Source organism: Tiliqua scincoides, chromosome 6 (assembly GCF_035046505.1).
Source record: "Tiliqua scincoides isolate rTilSci1 chromosome 6, rTilSci1.hap2, whole genome shotgun sequence".
Taxonomy (NCBI): Eukaryota; Metazoa; Chordata; class Lepidosauria; order Squamata; family Scincidae; genus Tiliqua; species Tiliqua scincoides.
In genome coordinates this window covers 59800740-59816300 of record NC_089826.1, presented here as the reverse complement: position 1 = coordinate 59816300, position 15561 = coordinate 59800740, and the positions used below count along the sequence as shown (strand labels likewise).

At 43.1% G+C, this 15561-nt stretch overlaps 1 protein-coding gene across 1 annotated transcript in view; it reads left to right on the top strand.

Moving 5' to 3' along the window:
* Positions 1–14345, top strand: part of ENPP6 (ectonucleotide pyrophosphatase/phosphodiesterase 6) — a 39179-nt gene extending 24834 nt beyond the window's left edge. The window contains exons 6-8 of the mRNA XM_066632219.1: positions 966–1103; positions 10832–10955; positions 14140–14345. Coding sequence (XP_066488316.1) covers positions 966–1103; positions 10832–10955; positions 14140–14345 — 468 coding nt within the window. The remainder of the gene's footprint in view (positions 1–965; positions 1104–10831; positions 10956–14139) is intronic.
* Positions 14346–15561: the final 1216 nt, after the last annotated feature.

Sequence of the window (15561 nt, the reverse complement as noted above, 5' to 3'; positions counted from 1 at the left end):
AGGAGGTTGAACATACACATCATGGCTTGTAAAGTTGTTTAGGAGAAGACATGGAAAAGGAAAATCTGACACTTTCAACCACGTGCAGGAAAGCTGAGAGTTTAAAGATTTGCATTTGGCACACTAAGAACATAAGAACAGCCCTGCTGGATCAGGCCATGGGCCCATCTAGTTCAGCTTCCTGTATCTCACAGTGGCCCACCAAATGCCTCAGGGAGCACACAAGACAACAAGAGACCTGCATCCTGGTGCCCTCCCTTGCATCTGGCATTTTGACATAGCCCGTTTCTAAAATCAGGAGGTTGAACATACACATCATGACTTGTAACCCATGATGGATTTTTCCTCCAGAAATTTGACCAATTCCCTTTTAAATACATCTAGGCCCGATGCTATCACCACATACTGTGGCAAATAGCTCCACAGATTAACTGCACGCTGAGTAAAGTAATATTTTATTTTGTCTGTCCTAAGCCATACTGCCTCAAGAATTTGGACTGGTCCAGGTGTGGGCTTGTTATGTTTCCGTGTAACTGAGCTGTTCTTAAAAAAAACAACTGTAACGTTCCTAACCATTCAAGATGCATGAACATTTAAAGCCATTTCTGCTCAAGGTTGGATTTACGCAACAGGGATTAAATTTATGCACCTGTGGTCTGGGCAGAAATGGGCTAAAGACGGTATCTTTAAATACAGAACAGAAAGGTGGGGTTCAGAACATGAAAGTCAAAATGTAGGGTTCCTCCACTTAATTTTTAGAATGTTTTTCCTAAGCTCATTTTGCTATATGGAAACTATTTTAAGTTTTTCCTATATGAATTAACAAGATTTGAGCTGGAACATTCCTATTTCAAAAGGGGAGGGAACAGGCCATCCTAGCACAAGTTTGGCATTCTGTACGATTGTGCCTACTGCCACATGGAAGTCACTTGCCAAGAGGTTTCATAATTTCCATTCATTTGCAGGTATATAACAAACTGAAAAATGTGCCACACATGATGGTTTACAGGCAAGAGAGTATCCCTTCCAGATTCTATTATAAAAATGGGAGATTTGTCTCTCCCTTGACACTTGTGGCTGAAGAAGGATGGTTCATAGTGGAGGTAGGTCACCTATGCCCTGCCTATATGGTTTGTGTCCCATCAATCAGATATACATAGTGGCCTTCTAGTTGTTTTTCAACTCTTCTGTTACTGCACTGCCAGACTAGTAGCCAAATGAAAAAGTTTACTGAGATCCTGATGTGCCACCATGTGTAACTAGTAATGTGCTGTGCAGAGCTTGCTCAAGTTATTAGACGGGCTGGGGCTGCCTGCTCCCCAATTCCATGTACCCCTTAACTTGCTCCTTCCTTCAAGCAAGTGCTTTAAATGAAGTAAAGTGTGTCTGGAGCACTTTCAGCATATACGGCACTTCCTATTTTTTTTAAAATTATTTATTTATTTATTTATTTTTATTAACACATACAAACATATAACATACATTTAGGAGTGCTAAATACCATATACCATTACTAATTAAACATACCATATCTCCTAATCTACTTACTCATCTATTTCTACCACTTATTGATTTATCCATTTATTTATATAATATACAATAAATTTTCCCTAATGCCCTATACTATATTTTCTAAATATTCACTTTCTACCAAGCGTAAACCAACTTCAATTGCTCATTAATATTAAAACAAAATAATCTAATTACCAAAATTATCACTTCAGCTATTTCAACTCCAATCTAATTCTCCAATCTAATTACACTTTTTTTCTTTGACATAATAACCACATATAAAACAATTCTTCCACACGTTTACATTTCCAGCTATATTTTTTTAATACATTAATTCATATTTATCAATTTCATATGTATTCTTTTCTTCTTCAAATAAATTTGGACCATTGTTATTAGCTGAATAAATCCTCCAATTTTCTTTAACCCTCAGATTACCCCTCAGGATTCTTTTTCTTTCTTACTTTCCATTTTTTCTCCTGTAATATCTTTAATAATGTATCTCTATAACAGAATCTGATAAATCCACACTTTCTTATATAGGGTGTGTTCATTCTTCCAGTTAACTGGGATATATTTTCTCCTTCTTGTTCCAACAAATTTTGTGATTTGTGCACTCCTGTTACTCTGTCCATCTTCTTATCTTTCTTAATCTCCATCAGCGCCTCTTCTTCATCCTGTTGATCATCCTATTGATTTTCCTCCTTGTCCGCTTTTTCACTCCCTTGTTTATCTTCTGCTTGTTTCTTCACATCTTTCAATTGTTCCTTACAGACATCTATCTGGGGGAAAGAGTCTCCAGACTGGCTTGAATCTGCAAGGACCAATTCAGCTGTTGTCGCTCCATATTAAGCAATCTCTCTGTGTTAATCAAGATTTTCTGTATCCACATGTCTGGAACAGAGTCCATTTTGCAATTTCTCTCTAGTCCACTAGATGTCCACAACATACTATTCTCCTCACTTCCACCACATCATTACTACTCTGCCATCCACATTCCTTACATACCACTTGCAGATAACAGTCCAGTGCGGTTAACGAGAGAAAAGCAAAACGAAAGAAAACAGTCTCACCATCTCTGGTGCAGAGAAAACAAAGCTCTTGCAGATCTAATGAGAATTATATTTATATCCAATTATGTCCAAGAATAATTCTGGATTTTAGTTCACACCCAAGTTATAGTTGTAATTATAATCCACCACCAATTTATTCCATGACAGAGAAAAAGAGCACTTTCAACCTCCTTAAAAAGTCTCTTGTTAATGCCTCCAATATATCCAGGGCCTTTAGCCACATCAGTCAGTCAGAGCTGGGAACAATATTAACACTTGCTTATCTTAAATTTCCAGCTTAAACTTTACACTTCACACTCCCCCCCCCCATATGGCTTCTCAGCACAGAGCCAGCAGCTTGATTGCAGATCACTGCACCTCCCCCCAATACTGTTAGATTCCTCTCAGCAGAAAGCCTCCCCCCACCCCTGGTCGGGCTTTCTGTTTCCCAGATACCTGCACGATGAAGATCTTGTCTCTCCTAACAAAGATCTTCAGGTCCTCTTCAGACTTGCAGTATTTGGGGGAAAACAAACTGTCTCCCAGGAGCTCCTGGGGCCATGTCTGTTTGTCCACTGTTGGCTCCTCCTCCTCATCCACTGCTTTGTTTAGAGGGCAAGTGTGGAGGAAAGAGTGAGGTAACAGGGCAGGATCGTGCTTTCTGATTCTCAGAGAGTCATTTTCTGCCCCCCTCTGACTTTGCTCCTTCCTCCGAACAGGAAGTGTGGAACATGCTGGGAGTGCTCCCAGTGCACTCTGCATTTCCCGTTTTGTTTAAAGTGCCTGCACAGAGTAAGGTAAGTAGGGCTGACTCAGGCTGCAATCCTATTCATACTTTCCTAGGAGTAAGTCTCATTGAATACAATGGGACTTACTTGTGAGTAGACATGAACAGGATTGGGCTGTTAAATCAGCAATGGACTAGAGCTGTGGTTTTCAAACTCCCAGGGATTTTGAAAGCCACAGTAAGTTCTTGTGGGGGCAGGGGGAGGCAGCCGAGAAAGGGGAAAGGGCTTCAGGGGCTTGGGAAGTGGCTGTGCAGTAGTGGAATGTGGGCACTCCACTTTCACTTGTGAAGCTTCAGGGGACCCTGCAAACAGCTGTGCAGGACTCCCCGCATCCCAGGGAGGCTGTAGGAGGCTCTGGTAAGTGTACCCAAGCCCCTGCAGCACCCCTGAGGCTGGGGATCGTGCTGCTGCCTCCTCCCTGCCTCCTGGCTGCTCCCACCCCTTAAGGGGAAATAGGCCAGGGACCACAGGCTGGGGTGTCGTGACACCCCACTCTGAAAAGCTCTGGACTAGAGGGGGTCTCCAAACTTTTCTGTATGAGGGCCTGTAATGTCCATGGCGGGCGGAGACCCTGTCCTTGGTGTGCGACCAAGCACAGGGGGCTTACCCTGTCGATGAAGGGCGATCGTCGACGGAAGAAGGGACAGGAGGCAGACACAGCCATTTTACACAGTCGGTTTACTTGACTTAGCCATTTTACATTCATGTGCCCTGTTACATCACAGGCCCCTTTTGCTTACACAGACTCGTGCCGTCGACGCCAGTTTGGATCGTTCCCAGATCCTTCCCAACCCCTTGGAGTCTGAGGTGGAGCTCCCTGGCCTGTGCCCCCGGGATATGGGTTCCTGGGGAGTCGATCGCCTCCAGTACTGGTATCCGGGGTCAGCCTAGATGTCCTCAGGAGGACCCCAGGTACCTCAATGGCTGCACCTCGCTCAGCTTGCCATCGTTGGGGAGAGTCAGCTGGCAGTCCCCAGGCCTGTAGCCTCACCTCTCTTGAGGTCGTCGTCGTCGTCGTCGTCCCCCCCCCCCCCGACAGACCTTGGATCACCAGGCTCCCAGTCCCAGCTCACTCTCTCACAGGCTAAGGCTGTCTAGCCCCCCTTTTGGGTCCTGGGCTGGTAGAATAAAGCCAGGGTTGTTATTCCCTCCAGCACTGCAGCTGCCTGGAGAGGAGCAACCTCCCCCTAGGCTGCCCAGGCTGTTTATGAAGTCAGTCCAAGGCTTAGCTGGCCCCACCCTTTCCGGCCATGAGGCTGTTTGTTGCTCCCATGAAGCCCTGGGCTCTACTCCCAGGGAGATGTCTTGCCTGGGGGCCCAGTCCTGACAGTACTTGGGTCTTACCCCCAGGAGGCCCCTACCCAGGAGGAGACCCCTGCTCCTGAGGAACTCCTGGCCACCAGGGCTGGGCCCAGGTGACAGGGCCACATTGTGTATGTTACACGTTTTCATGGACTGAAAAAAATCAGTTTTATAAATGAATGAATTAAGTTTTACTTGGATCATTTTTGTGATCAGCATAATTCATAACAAAAGGGAAATGTGACAATTACAAAGATACAATGCTGTGCTTAAACTGGGAAATGCTATATAAAAACATCAAACATTAGCAAATGCTCTGACAAAAAAAAAAAATTCTCCAGGCCAGATAAAAACTTGTGGCAGGCTGTATATGGCCCCCGGCCATAGTTTGGAGACCCCTGGATGAGAGGGAGGTGGTGGGTGTCTCCTTGCTGGTGCCTCCAATCTGCTGCACAAGAAGAATATTATTGTTTGTGTCATGGATGGGCTGATCAGGGGGCTGTTTAGCTTGGCGGTCTTATGCTATCCAGCACTATGTGATAGTACAGCAAGTTATCAATTAATTCTTTTTTTCAGTTTAGCTGTTCTTAGGTTAGACTTGAAAAGTCAATGCAATTAATTTGAAGTATTAAAGTCACATTTGAATTTCAGGAATGTTAGGAATATAGGAGATAGTTAAAAGATATTTTAGTGAACTGCCTTGACTGAAAAGCTCACTTCTGAGCTTTGGTCTGTTGAGAATCAAGTCAAGCCAGATGTATTCTTTAATACTTGGTTTCCTTTCTTCTTATTTGTGAACCAAAATGCATTAACCAGTCTGTCAGCCAGCATTTGTTGCTATAAAAAGATGATTGATCTCTCGATCTCAGGACTTATTTTCTTTTATCATTCAGCACTACTAATGCAAGAAGATGGCTGCTTCAGAATATTTGCCTGAACTTATACTTTCCCTTTTTTGGTTATAGTTCTTACTGGTTTCTATATTTTGTAATTCAGAATATCAAAAACACATTTTAGAAAGAACTCCAAATGTTTGAAAACCTCAAATGTGGGCTACATTTTTATTCACAAAATAAAAAGGGATTCTTTCCTAAATGGCGTAAACTTTGACAGACCTTGAACAATATTAGCAGAATAATGATGTCTGTCTTTCTGCTCTTTACTTTTTATTGGTTCTGGCTTTTGAAGGTGTCTCCCTCTTCTACCACTTCTTCCTGAAGCACACTGTTTTTTCATTATGGAAAGACCTGGGCTTAAAAATGGATTTCCTAATGGAAGATGTCATATTTTTTCCTAATAAAACACTGTAAAATGGCTGCCACATGTTACTATAGTATATTCAGGAATTTAAAATATCCAAAGATTATCGCTGGAATTACTGTCTTGGCATTTTAAAATTGTTTCTTGCTAAAGCATCTAACATCTTTCTGAAAAGCATAAATGGAAACCAAAGATTCAAAATGTTTCATAATGGTATTTCACTTCAATATTTTGCATATCTAAATTTGTTGTGTGTTTTTTTTTAGTTAATAAGATATCTCCCATAAGATTTCTGTCATGTAACCATTTTCTTAGTTGGATTCAAAAAATATTCCACTCCATGTATATTAGGTTCAAAATGATAATCAATCTTTCTAGCCATCCTTTAATCCAGGGGTCTCTAAACTTTTTGGCCAAAGGGCTGCATCAAATATCTGGAGCAGTGTCGAGGGCCAGAAAAAAAAAATTAAATATAAAATTTAAATAAACACATTAGAGATGAAACTTAGATGAATGAATAGATGAATAGGCTCAAATGTCCAGGACTTCTCCAAAAACGAACACAGCACAAGAAATAAAACATACACTTAAATGGACCCCCATTCCCCCACCCCACAAGCATAACTCTGGTTCTGTTTGGTCAACTGGGTCAGAGGCTCTCAGGGGATCAGAGCCTGGCCACGGGCTGCATCTGGCCCCCGGGCCGGGGTTTGGAGACCTCTGCTTTAATCTATTCTAACACAAGGTAATGGTGTCTTACTTAGGCCATAATTCTATATGCACTTACCTGTGTGTAACAGCCCAATCCTATGTGTGCCACCCAATGGTGGTGCACCTCATGCACTGGTGCTGACTGCAGTAAAGCAGTCAGTGTCAGTGGCAAAAGGTGTTCCAAAAGCACACCGCTTGGTGTGCTCTCAGCAGCCCTGGCAGGAAGGCCTGTGCCTTCCTGCCCACTCCAGAGCTTCTCCTGCCACTTGCTAGAGCAGGTAAGTAAGTAGGAGAGGCAGGAGGAGGTGAGGGAGCATGGAATGAGGGAGGAGAGAGGGTGAAATGAGACATGGGAGGGCAGTGTGGGGATGGGGATGGGTGAATCAGGCTTAGGACAGATGAGCATTGTCAATATTGCTAATATCCTGTTCCTGTTCCCGGACCCAATCCCATGGCATAGGTCCATGCATACCTTTGCCAGCTATTTACCTATTGCAGGTTAAAGTAGACCCCTCCGTGCCATGAAGGGTTACCCCTGGATAAAAAAAAACTATTGTTCCCTTACCCAGAGAGGACCTCCTGGACTACCCCACCACCACCATAGAATGCAGCAATTACCATTTTGGTGCTGCTGCATCAGCTGGGGGAAGGATAGGATTGGGCCACCAGTTGCTTTGAACTCAGTGGTGCTCAGACATGCAAAGGATTGCACTGTTAATGCTTGATCTGTTAATCTGTATATAATTTTGCCTGTCCTAGTTATACAGTTAACAATATTTTTCTTCTCAGGAAATTATAGCAGCTTTGAGGTAGGTGGGTGGGTGGGTAAAGACATAAGTACTAAAATAAAAGATACCTTGTGTCCATTTAAACCTGCATTGACCCTGCCAAAATGTTAACAGCAGGAATGCAGTTAACTTTTTTTTTTAATCAAGAAGGGGGGATGAAGAAGGGATTTTTTTTTTAATCAAGAAGGGGGATCCAATTTCTGAAGCTTCATAAAGGAATGTTGTATTGATTTTACAGTGTTATCAAAATCCATTTCAGCTTTTTAATTCTGGAGAGGATAAATTCAATTCTGGGAGGAGAAGGAGTGCCAATTTGTTGACTAGGGCAATTGCCTCATTTGGCCTCATGGAAGAGCCAGCCCTGCAAGGTGGAGAACCAATAGGGTCTGTGTTAGCCCTAGATAAGAATGCCTCTGGGCTTGGCTTTCCAGTCTGAGCTTCTCATCTGACAAAGAAAATACCAAACAGGCCTTGCTTTGCATCACGCCCTTGTCTGATGATCGTATGCATTTGTCAGTCTTGTAGATAGGTCGAGGGCTTGTTTTGAGCCAAAAATCACAAAATTTGCTATGACGTGTGGATAAGTTAAGAATTATGAAACTCTTTGAATTAGATAATTTTGTCTGATTTTACCTGACCATTTCCCTGACCCAAAAGAAGCCTCACCCAATTGCCCTCCTGCTGACATCCATCACCTGCCCCAATAGATGGTCCAAGGGAGAAGTCTGCCATGCTGCGCTGTCTCAGCTGGCTCTTTGGCTTTACGGAAGGTGCTTGCCTCTGGGGCGCCCAGCTGGAAGCATCTATTGTCAGCCTCATTGGTGGTAGCAGACGCTGGGTAGTGCCCCACCACCTGACCTGTCCAGCCACAGTCAAGCCTGGACTCAGCCATCGTGGCCAGATCCACTTCTGGGCCTTGGAATGTTCTTCTGGGAGGTCGCATGGATAAGTCAACCCAGGTTTTCAGGGTAAAGGATACTCTCTTGCAGGAATATGTGCTTTGGTTTGGATTCTGCTAATGATAAATATGCACAATGTGAATGTGACTTGCATGGTACCTCATTATCTCTTGTGTTAAATTTGAGCCTTATATATTAAAAAAGATTCATGATTCCGGATATATGCCATGCTAGTATACAGGCTCTGCATCCACTGGTTGAATATTCAAATTCCCCATCCTTTATGAGCGATACTGACATGTGCGTGAGTGACTAATGGCTCAACTCAAGAATGATGCCCTTTCAATTTATAGCTTCTGTGAATTTTATCTACTAACACAATAAATGGGTTCTGGACTCCCTTTTGATTTTTTCCTGCTTCTATTTATGATGAGAAACCATGCCTAGAAACTGTCAGCACTGTAGTCATTTTTTAAAAAACCTTGAAAACATAGGAACCCCTTGAGTATCCATACATTTCTTTGTATCTAATAGTCAGCAGATGTACTAGATAATTGAACAATTGTAGCTGACAAATTAAATCCGCTTTCTTGTCTCCATCTATTTTCAATGACAGCACTCAAAGGTTGCAAAGGAGAAAATGGACTCCCGCTTCCTGCTGCAGGGCCCCTTTGTTCTGTTTCTTCCACAAAACTCACTATCAGTGGACTATACACTATTAGGCAGTGTCTGCCATATTTGTTAGTATCAATGCACGACCTGCCAAGCCTTACATAATTTGCGAACTCCAGCATCACTGTGATATATCTCAAGTTAATAATAATAATAATAATAATAATAATAATAATAATAATAATAATAATAATAAATAAGTTAACCCTTTCACCGTTAGTTTGCACTTTCATCTTGTTAGGGAACAGCATGTGGACGATGAAAGTAAAAAATGAATGAATGTCAAAGTGTAGCTTTATTTAACTCACAAATTTATTTTGGGTAGCGAAAGACATAAATAAGTAACGCATGAATGTGTGTGAAACCTAAATAAACAGAAATAAAAGAAAAATAAACATAAGAATATCAGTTAGTGTTGTGGAAGGTTGGATGAAATCAGACAGAATAGGAAAGCACATGGATGAAATCTGAAATGTGGTTTTAAAGTAATTGAAAACATTTGAAAGCATAGCAGTGAAGGTCAAGTGAATGAAAGTCAAGGTATTGCTGTACTAGACAGTGCTGTTAACTTAGCTAAATCTGTGTCGAAAGCAGGAAACGGAATCCTGCTCAGGCCTACCTATGCTGAGAAAGAGTGCATCAATGCATAGTGATAATGCAGTCCAAAAATACATCAGTATTCACTGCATCTTCACACTTGCAAATGTATTTACACATTTTCTAGAATGAATAAGTAAGTGGTGATCTCATTGAACTGATAGTGTCCCAGAGTTGAGGTGGAAGATGGCTAAAGAACCTGCACTTCTCTGAAACAGAGCAGAAAGTTGGGACTGGGTTGGTAGGAAGTAGACATTCAAGGGGACTTTTGTCCCCTTCCCTTGAGTAAGAGCACAGTGGCTGCAATAGGTCTCTTCCATTCTGCACCAACTATTTTGCCAGTGCAGACTGGAGGAGCTCCTTGTTAGGCTTTTCAATCCAACACAGAGCATTGAAACTGGCAGAGCAAGGCTCTGCTGTCCTACCCCCTCCCGTCTCCTCCCTTCCCTGACAAGCCTCTCCACTGCCCGGAGCTCAATCCTTTTTCCCGTGGTGTGTGGCTGGCATGCGGTTGGTTTGCCGCTGGCGCTGAGCCAGTGCCAGTTCTGACCCGGCACTGAGTGTCGCGGGTGTGCCTTATGGCATGTTTGCAACACTCAGTGCCAGCATTAGGCCAGCACAATGAGCTCTAAGACTCAGACTATGGTGCAGGACCCTGTGGGAGAGGGTTCAAGGGGCAACTGGAAGAGACAATACGGCCTCTGCTCCAATTTTACTCATAAATATCTCCATGGTAGACATCCTCATAATCACTGAGTTTTAAATAATACAGTTTGAAAGGATGGAGGCCAGTCAATCACCTTGCAAAATGTTATATTCCTGATTGTGTTAACGGAATAATGCTAAATAGTAATGTATTTATACTGAGTAATCTTATAAATTACCTCATTCAACCAGACAGGTTTATGTTTGAATGCCCTCCAGTTTGTGATACTGTTCTGCTCTTTCACCTGGCATGTCCTTTCTTGATTCCACCATTTCTGTATCTATGGAAGAAAACACACAATCTAAATTGCTGAGTAAAGGCTGTAACATTTTTCAAGTATATACTGAATATGTGTTCAGTATTTGTATTGCGGTGTTGTGTGACTTTTTGTCAAGGCAAAATGTTGCTTCATGGTTCCGTCCTGGAAATTCATTCCTCATTAAATCCACCTTTTCATGGATCCTTTTCCCAAGTAGTGATGTTTAAGATCGCGGTCGAAGGTGTGTGACACATTCGTGTTGAACAGAGTGTCTTTCTTCTACAGAGCAGAGAAACCCTTCCATTTTGGGAGAACGGCACTGGGAAAAGAGAGGCCTGGCAAAATGGATGGCATGGCTATGATAATGAACTCATGGATATGAGAGGAGTCTTCCTTGCATACGGGCCAGGTAGGCCAAGTGGAGAAGTAGCTGATCATCAACTGAAAGCTTTTGCCTCTGTTCTCTAACAGCTGCACTGCTGTGTTAATTGTATATGGATGATGTGTGAGTCACAGATATATTCAGCTTTTCCATTGGCATAAAGAAAGCATGCCTAGAGTACTTTTAGCGTCCATACCTCCTTTCAAACTGCTAGGTACAATGACATTTAACTTGCTTTACCAACATAAATGGCCAAAATATCAAAATATCAAGGTACTAGCCATTATGGTCCACTGAAGACACTTAACAAAGCCTCTTCCTGTTAATGCACTCATGACTTGCTAGAGAACCCAGAATTAGCTCATGTAAATCTTGCAGAATTTGGGATCTTAAATTTAAATCCTAATTCTAAATCTGTCATTGGCCACAGGAATATATGCAGAGTTAATAACCTAAACCCAGAGCAATCCAGAACTGTTCAAGTCTAAGAGGAAGTCTAAGAATTTCTGTGTTAAGTGTATTCAGTCCCAAATCCATTCCAAGATGATTTTCAGTCCTCAGAGTGGGGTGAATGAGTCACCCCGTTTCTCACATTTTCTAAGGAGTGCCAAAGGGACTGTATGGCTGCTGCAGCATGTCCAACTGCCATTGATTTACCCACTGTAAAGAACCACATCTTGTAAAAAGAATTGGGTTGGTACTTGATCAAGTAGGACCCAGACTGAGAATAATAATTTTTAAAAATGTAGTCATATACTTTAGACGCTGTGAAACTAGGCTAGGCTTACTTTAAGGTCACAGAAGAAAGGAAGCAAAATATTAATGTATTTAAAAACAAAACATAAATAATATGTACTTAATTTAAAAATGTTTTTAGGCCAGAATTTAGTCCTATTGATGGAATCATCAAGTGACTCAGGCCCAAATCTTCAGCAACTTTCCAGCAATGACATAGCTGTGCCAATGAGGTGTTTGCTGCATCCTGCAGTTGGGTGGCAGTCACGGAGGCCTCCTCAAGGGAAGGGAATGTTTGTTCCCTGCACTCAGGGCTGCATTGCCCTTATCTGAGTGCTGGAAAATGGGTTAGGTGCCCTTATAATCGCATGAAAATACTTGGAAAAACAACCAAATAATCACAATAGAAGCAAGCAAAGACAAAACACCAAAACTAGGCAGATCAGACCTAAAACACCAAAGGAAAAACTAAGAAACAAGGTCTTCATTGCTACCTTAAAAATGGACAATGTAGGGGCTAGCTCAGGGGTGGCATGGCTAGGTCTGACTCTGCTTCTTGGTCTGCCACAGCACACTGAAAAAGGGAGGGGGGGACCTCTTGCCATGCTCCATGCACAGTTTTTGCAAACTCAGAAATGTGGGATTTATAGTTGTATTTAAAGAGATTGAGCAAAGGAAGGAGCTCCTTTGTTTGCATGGTCCCTGAAAATAAACTGGAAGCCTCACACTTCCAGCTTTGCAAAAACCATATGATGGAACACAGTTAGGAAGCGGATGGTCATTTTTAGTGAGCAGGACGTATATCAATGTGGCTCACATCTGTGGCAGATTGGAGGGAGTTTGTGGCAGACTCTGGGTGAAGGGCACCCCAAACCTGCTGCCCCCTCATCCACCCACCCACTCCTGCTATTTGTCACTGACACAAGCTGCATCAGGTCACTTCATTGCTGGGCTGGCCTTGGACTAACTGGGCCTTCTGAGGGAGGAAACTGCAAAGTCAGGAGGCTGCTGCTGCTGCTAAGGTGCTGCCCCACATCCCCCTCCCCCCGTTGGGAGCCAATGAGCATAGGTATAATATGCTCTGACCAGTGGGCACCTGAAAGCACCTGGCAACTGTACTCTGCACTAGCAGTTTATACTAGTTTATGGGCAGGTTTCAAGGGCAGCCCCAAACAGCTCCACACATTGCACAACTTGATTTAGGTTGTGAAAGCACGCATTTTCTGTGATTTGTGCCAACTCAATTTACATGTGTCACTGACTTGCACTGACTCAGAGCCTCGTATAAACTTGAGTCGTGAAGACTTGTGGGTTTTGTGCCTGTGACTCAGTTTTGTGCCTCTGTGTTTTGTGCTTACTACTTTTTTTGCTGCTTCCATGTTGCCCCAAAAGACCATATGGACTATCCGGTAGCTGGCATTCAGACTGGTGTGAGCAGCACACATGGTGGGAGGAGGGTAGGTTGGCTCCAGGAGGTGGGGGCTGGGGGGTGGAGGGGAGGAGGGATGCTTAACAAAGCTGGGGGAGGAGGGGCAAGAAGGAGAGGCAGCCGGGAGGAATGGGGCTCTCTTGTCTATCTCGGAAGGAATAGACAATTGATTGGCCAAATGGACCCTGATTTCTTTCCCTGGATGGTGGAGGAGAGACAGAGGAGCTCAATGGATGGGGTAGGGGTTTCCAGTGATAGGAAAATGCCTGGATAGCCCAGAGAGAGAGCAAAGGAGGTGGGCATGAAGTAAATCTCCTTCATGGTTAGCAGATCCACAAGCCAAAGAACTGCTGTAGCAGGCCAGTTTCCTCCCAGATATGACACTGTGTTAAGGAGTGTCATGTATGCATTCCTTGGCCTGATGGCCTGACATATATGGCTTGTGGCAGTATCCACAGCTGCACCCCATCGGTTGTACCCCAAGCATCCAATGCAGGCAATGCGTTCTGCAAGGGATTGGAAAATGTTAGATCCCAGGAATTTCTGGGGCCCCTCCTTTGACTCCTGGCCCTGGTACAAATTAGCCCTTTACCCCCCTCTCATGGGCCCTGGATGCTGGTGATACTTGCAAACTTTATTTCTCTTGCCATCTTCCTTTCTCAGATACCTGACTGCATGCAAAAGGGAGGCAAAAGATTAAACCCCACAACAACAACAACAACAACAACAGTATTTATATACCGCTTTTCAACAAAAAGTTCACAAAGCGGTTTACAGAGAAAATCAAATATCTAATGGCTCCCTGTCCCAAAAGGGCTCACAATCTAAAAAGATGCAACCCCAGCAGGCAGCCACTAGAAAAGACACTGCTGGGGTGAGGTGGGTCAGTTACTCTCCCCCTGCTAAATAAAAGAGGAGCACCCACTTGAAAAAGTGCCTCTTAACCAGTTAGCAGGGGAAACCACAACAGTGGTATTCAGTTAGCCTGAGTGATGCCTCACTCTGAATTCTTCTGGTCTAAAATGTCTCATTGTTATTTTGTTTCAGATTTCAAGCCAAACTTCAAAGCAGCACCAATCCGATCAGTTGATGTTTATAACGTTATGTGCAAAGTTGCAGGAATAGAGCCGTTGCCGAACAATGGATCCTGGTCCAGGGTGGAGTGTATGTTAAAAAATAATGCCAATTTGGCACTGTCATTACAGTGGAGCAGCTCTGTGCTGGCACTAATTCTGTTTGCATTGTTTGTATAACAGATCTTGTTACTCCGCTCCCAACACAATGTCAGTCAGTGTGTCTGGTGCTTTTTTTCATTCATCATTTGAATCGCAGCATTAATTGAATTCTGTGTGGGGAAGAGTGTATATATTCATCTCAAAAAAGTTAAGCCTGGTTTTTCTGGACCCTAAGAAACAAAGCAGACTTTTCCTTTTTGGGGGTGTAACATGGCATTACCAAAGAAAGCAAGAGAAGACATCATCAGTGGGATGTGTCTTCAAGTGCGCCATCAATCTTCAGTGATATAAGCAAATGCTCAAGGTTCATGATCACCAAGCAACTTTGGCTCTGCCAGGACTCGTGATTCTATTTCCTCTTCTTTCTAACAGTTTCCTGGCCTTGCATTTATCCCCACTTTCTCAGGAAAGCTCCATGTAGTAGCTAGACAACCACTATCTATGCCATTCTCTAGTCCCCTCTTACACAACCATTAAGCTTCCCCCCACCTAAAAACTGACATTTAATATATCCTGTTCCCTGGCATGTCTACCTTAAGCAGAGTAATTTGGCATTTAGCACTAAACATTTAGTTCTAAGCATTTACGTAGATAGGAGAAAAATCTCATTGATTTAACATAACTTAATTGCAGATGAATTCTTTTTCATATACAGGGGGGGCTCCCCTATCAGTGAATCCCATAACCGTGGATTCACATCCACAGATCAGGTCTGTGAGATACACACCCCCCGCGCACCCCCTCTGGAGGGCTTCCCGGGGCCTCCTAATATCTTATAAGGCATGAAAAACATCACTTCTGGTTTCATGGAGAAACCAGAGGTTGCTTTTTTTAAACTGTTAGTCTCAGTTTGAGCGTGGCAGAGGCCATAGACAGACATCCATGGCTTCTGCTCAGAGGACCCTCCAGAGGCTAAGTGAACAGATCACCCCTTGATCCTGGGGGGGGGAGGGCATTCGCCCGTATCCACAGTTTCATGTAACCGAAGCAGTTTCTGGAATGAAACCCCTGCTGATATAGGGCACACCTGTAAACACATTCTAGAGTCTTTGTGCCAGTTTTCCTAACACACCCTGGCAGCAAAGTGGTGTCACAGAAGCTGCTCATTTGCAAACCACTCTCCCCTCTTCATTCATATTGTTATACGGTAAAACTGTATGATTTTAATTTAGTTCTATTTTAAAATCTTATTTCTAGTGAAAAATTTACAATATAGAACCTCTTTTACACCACA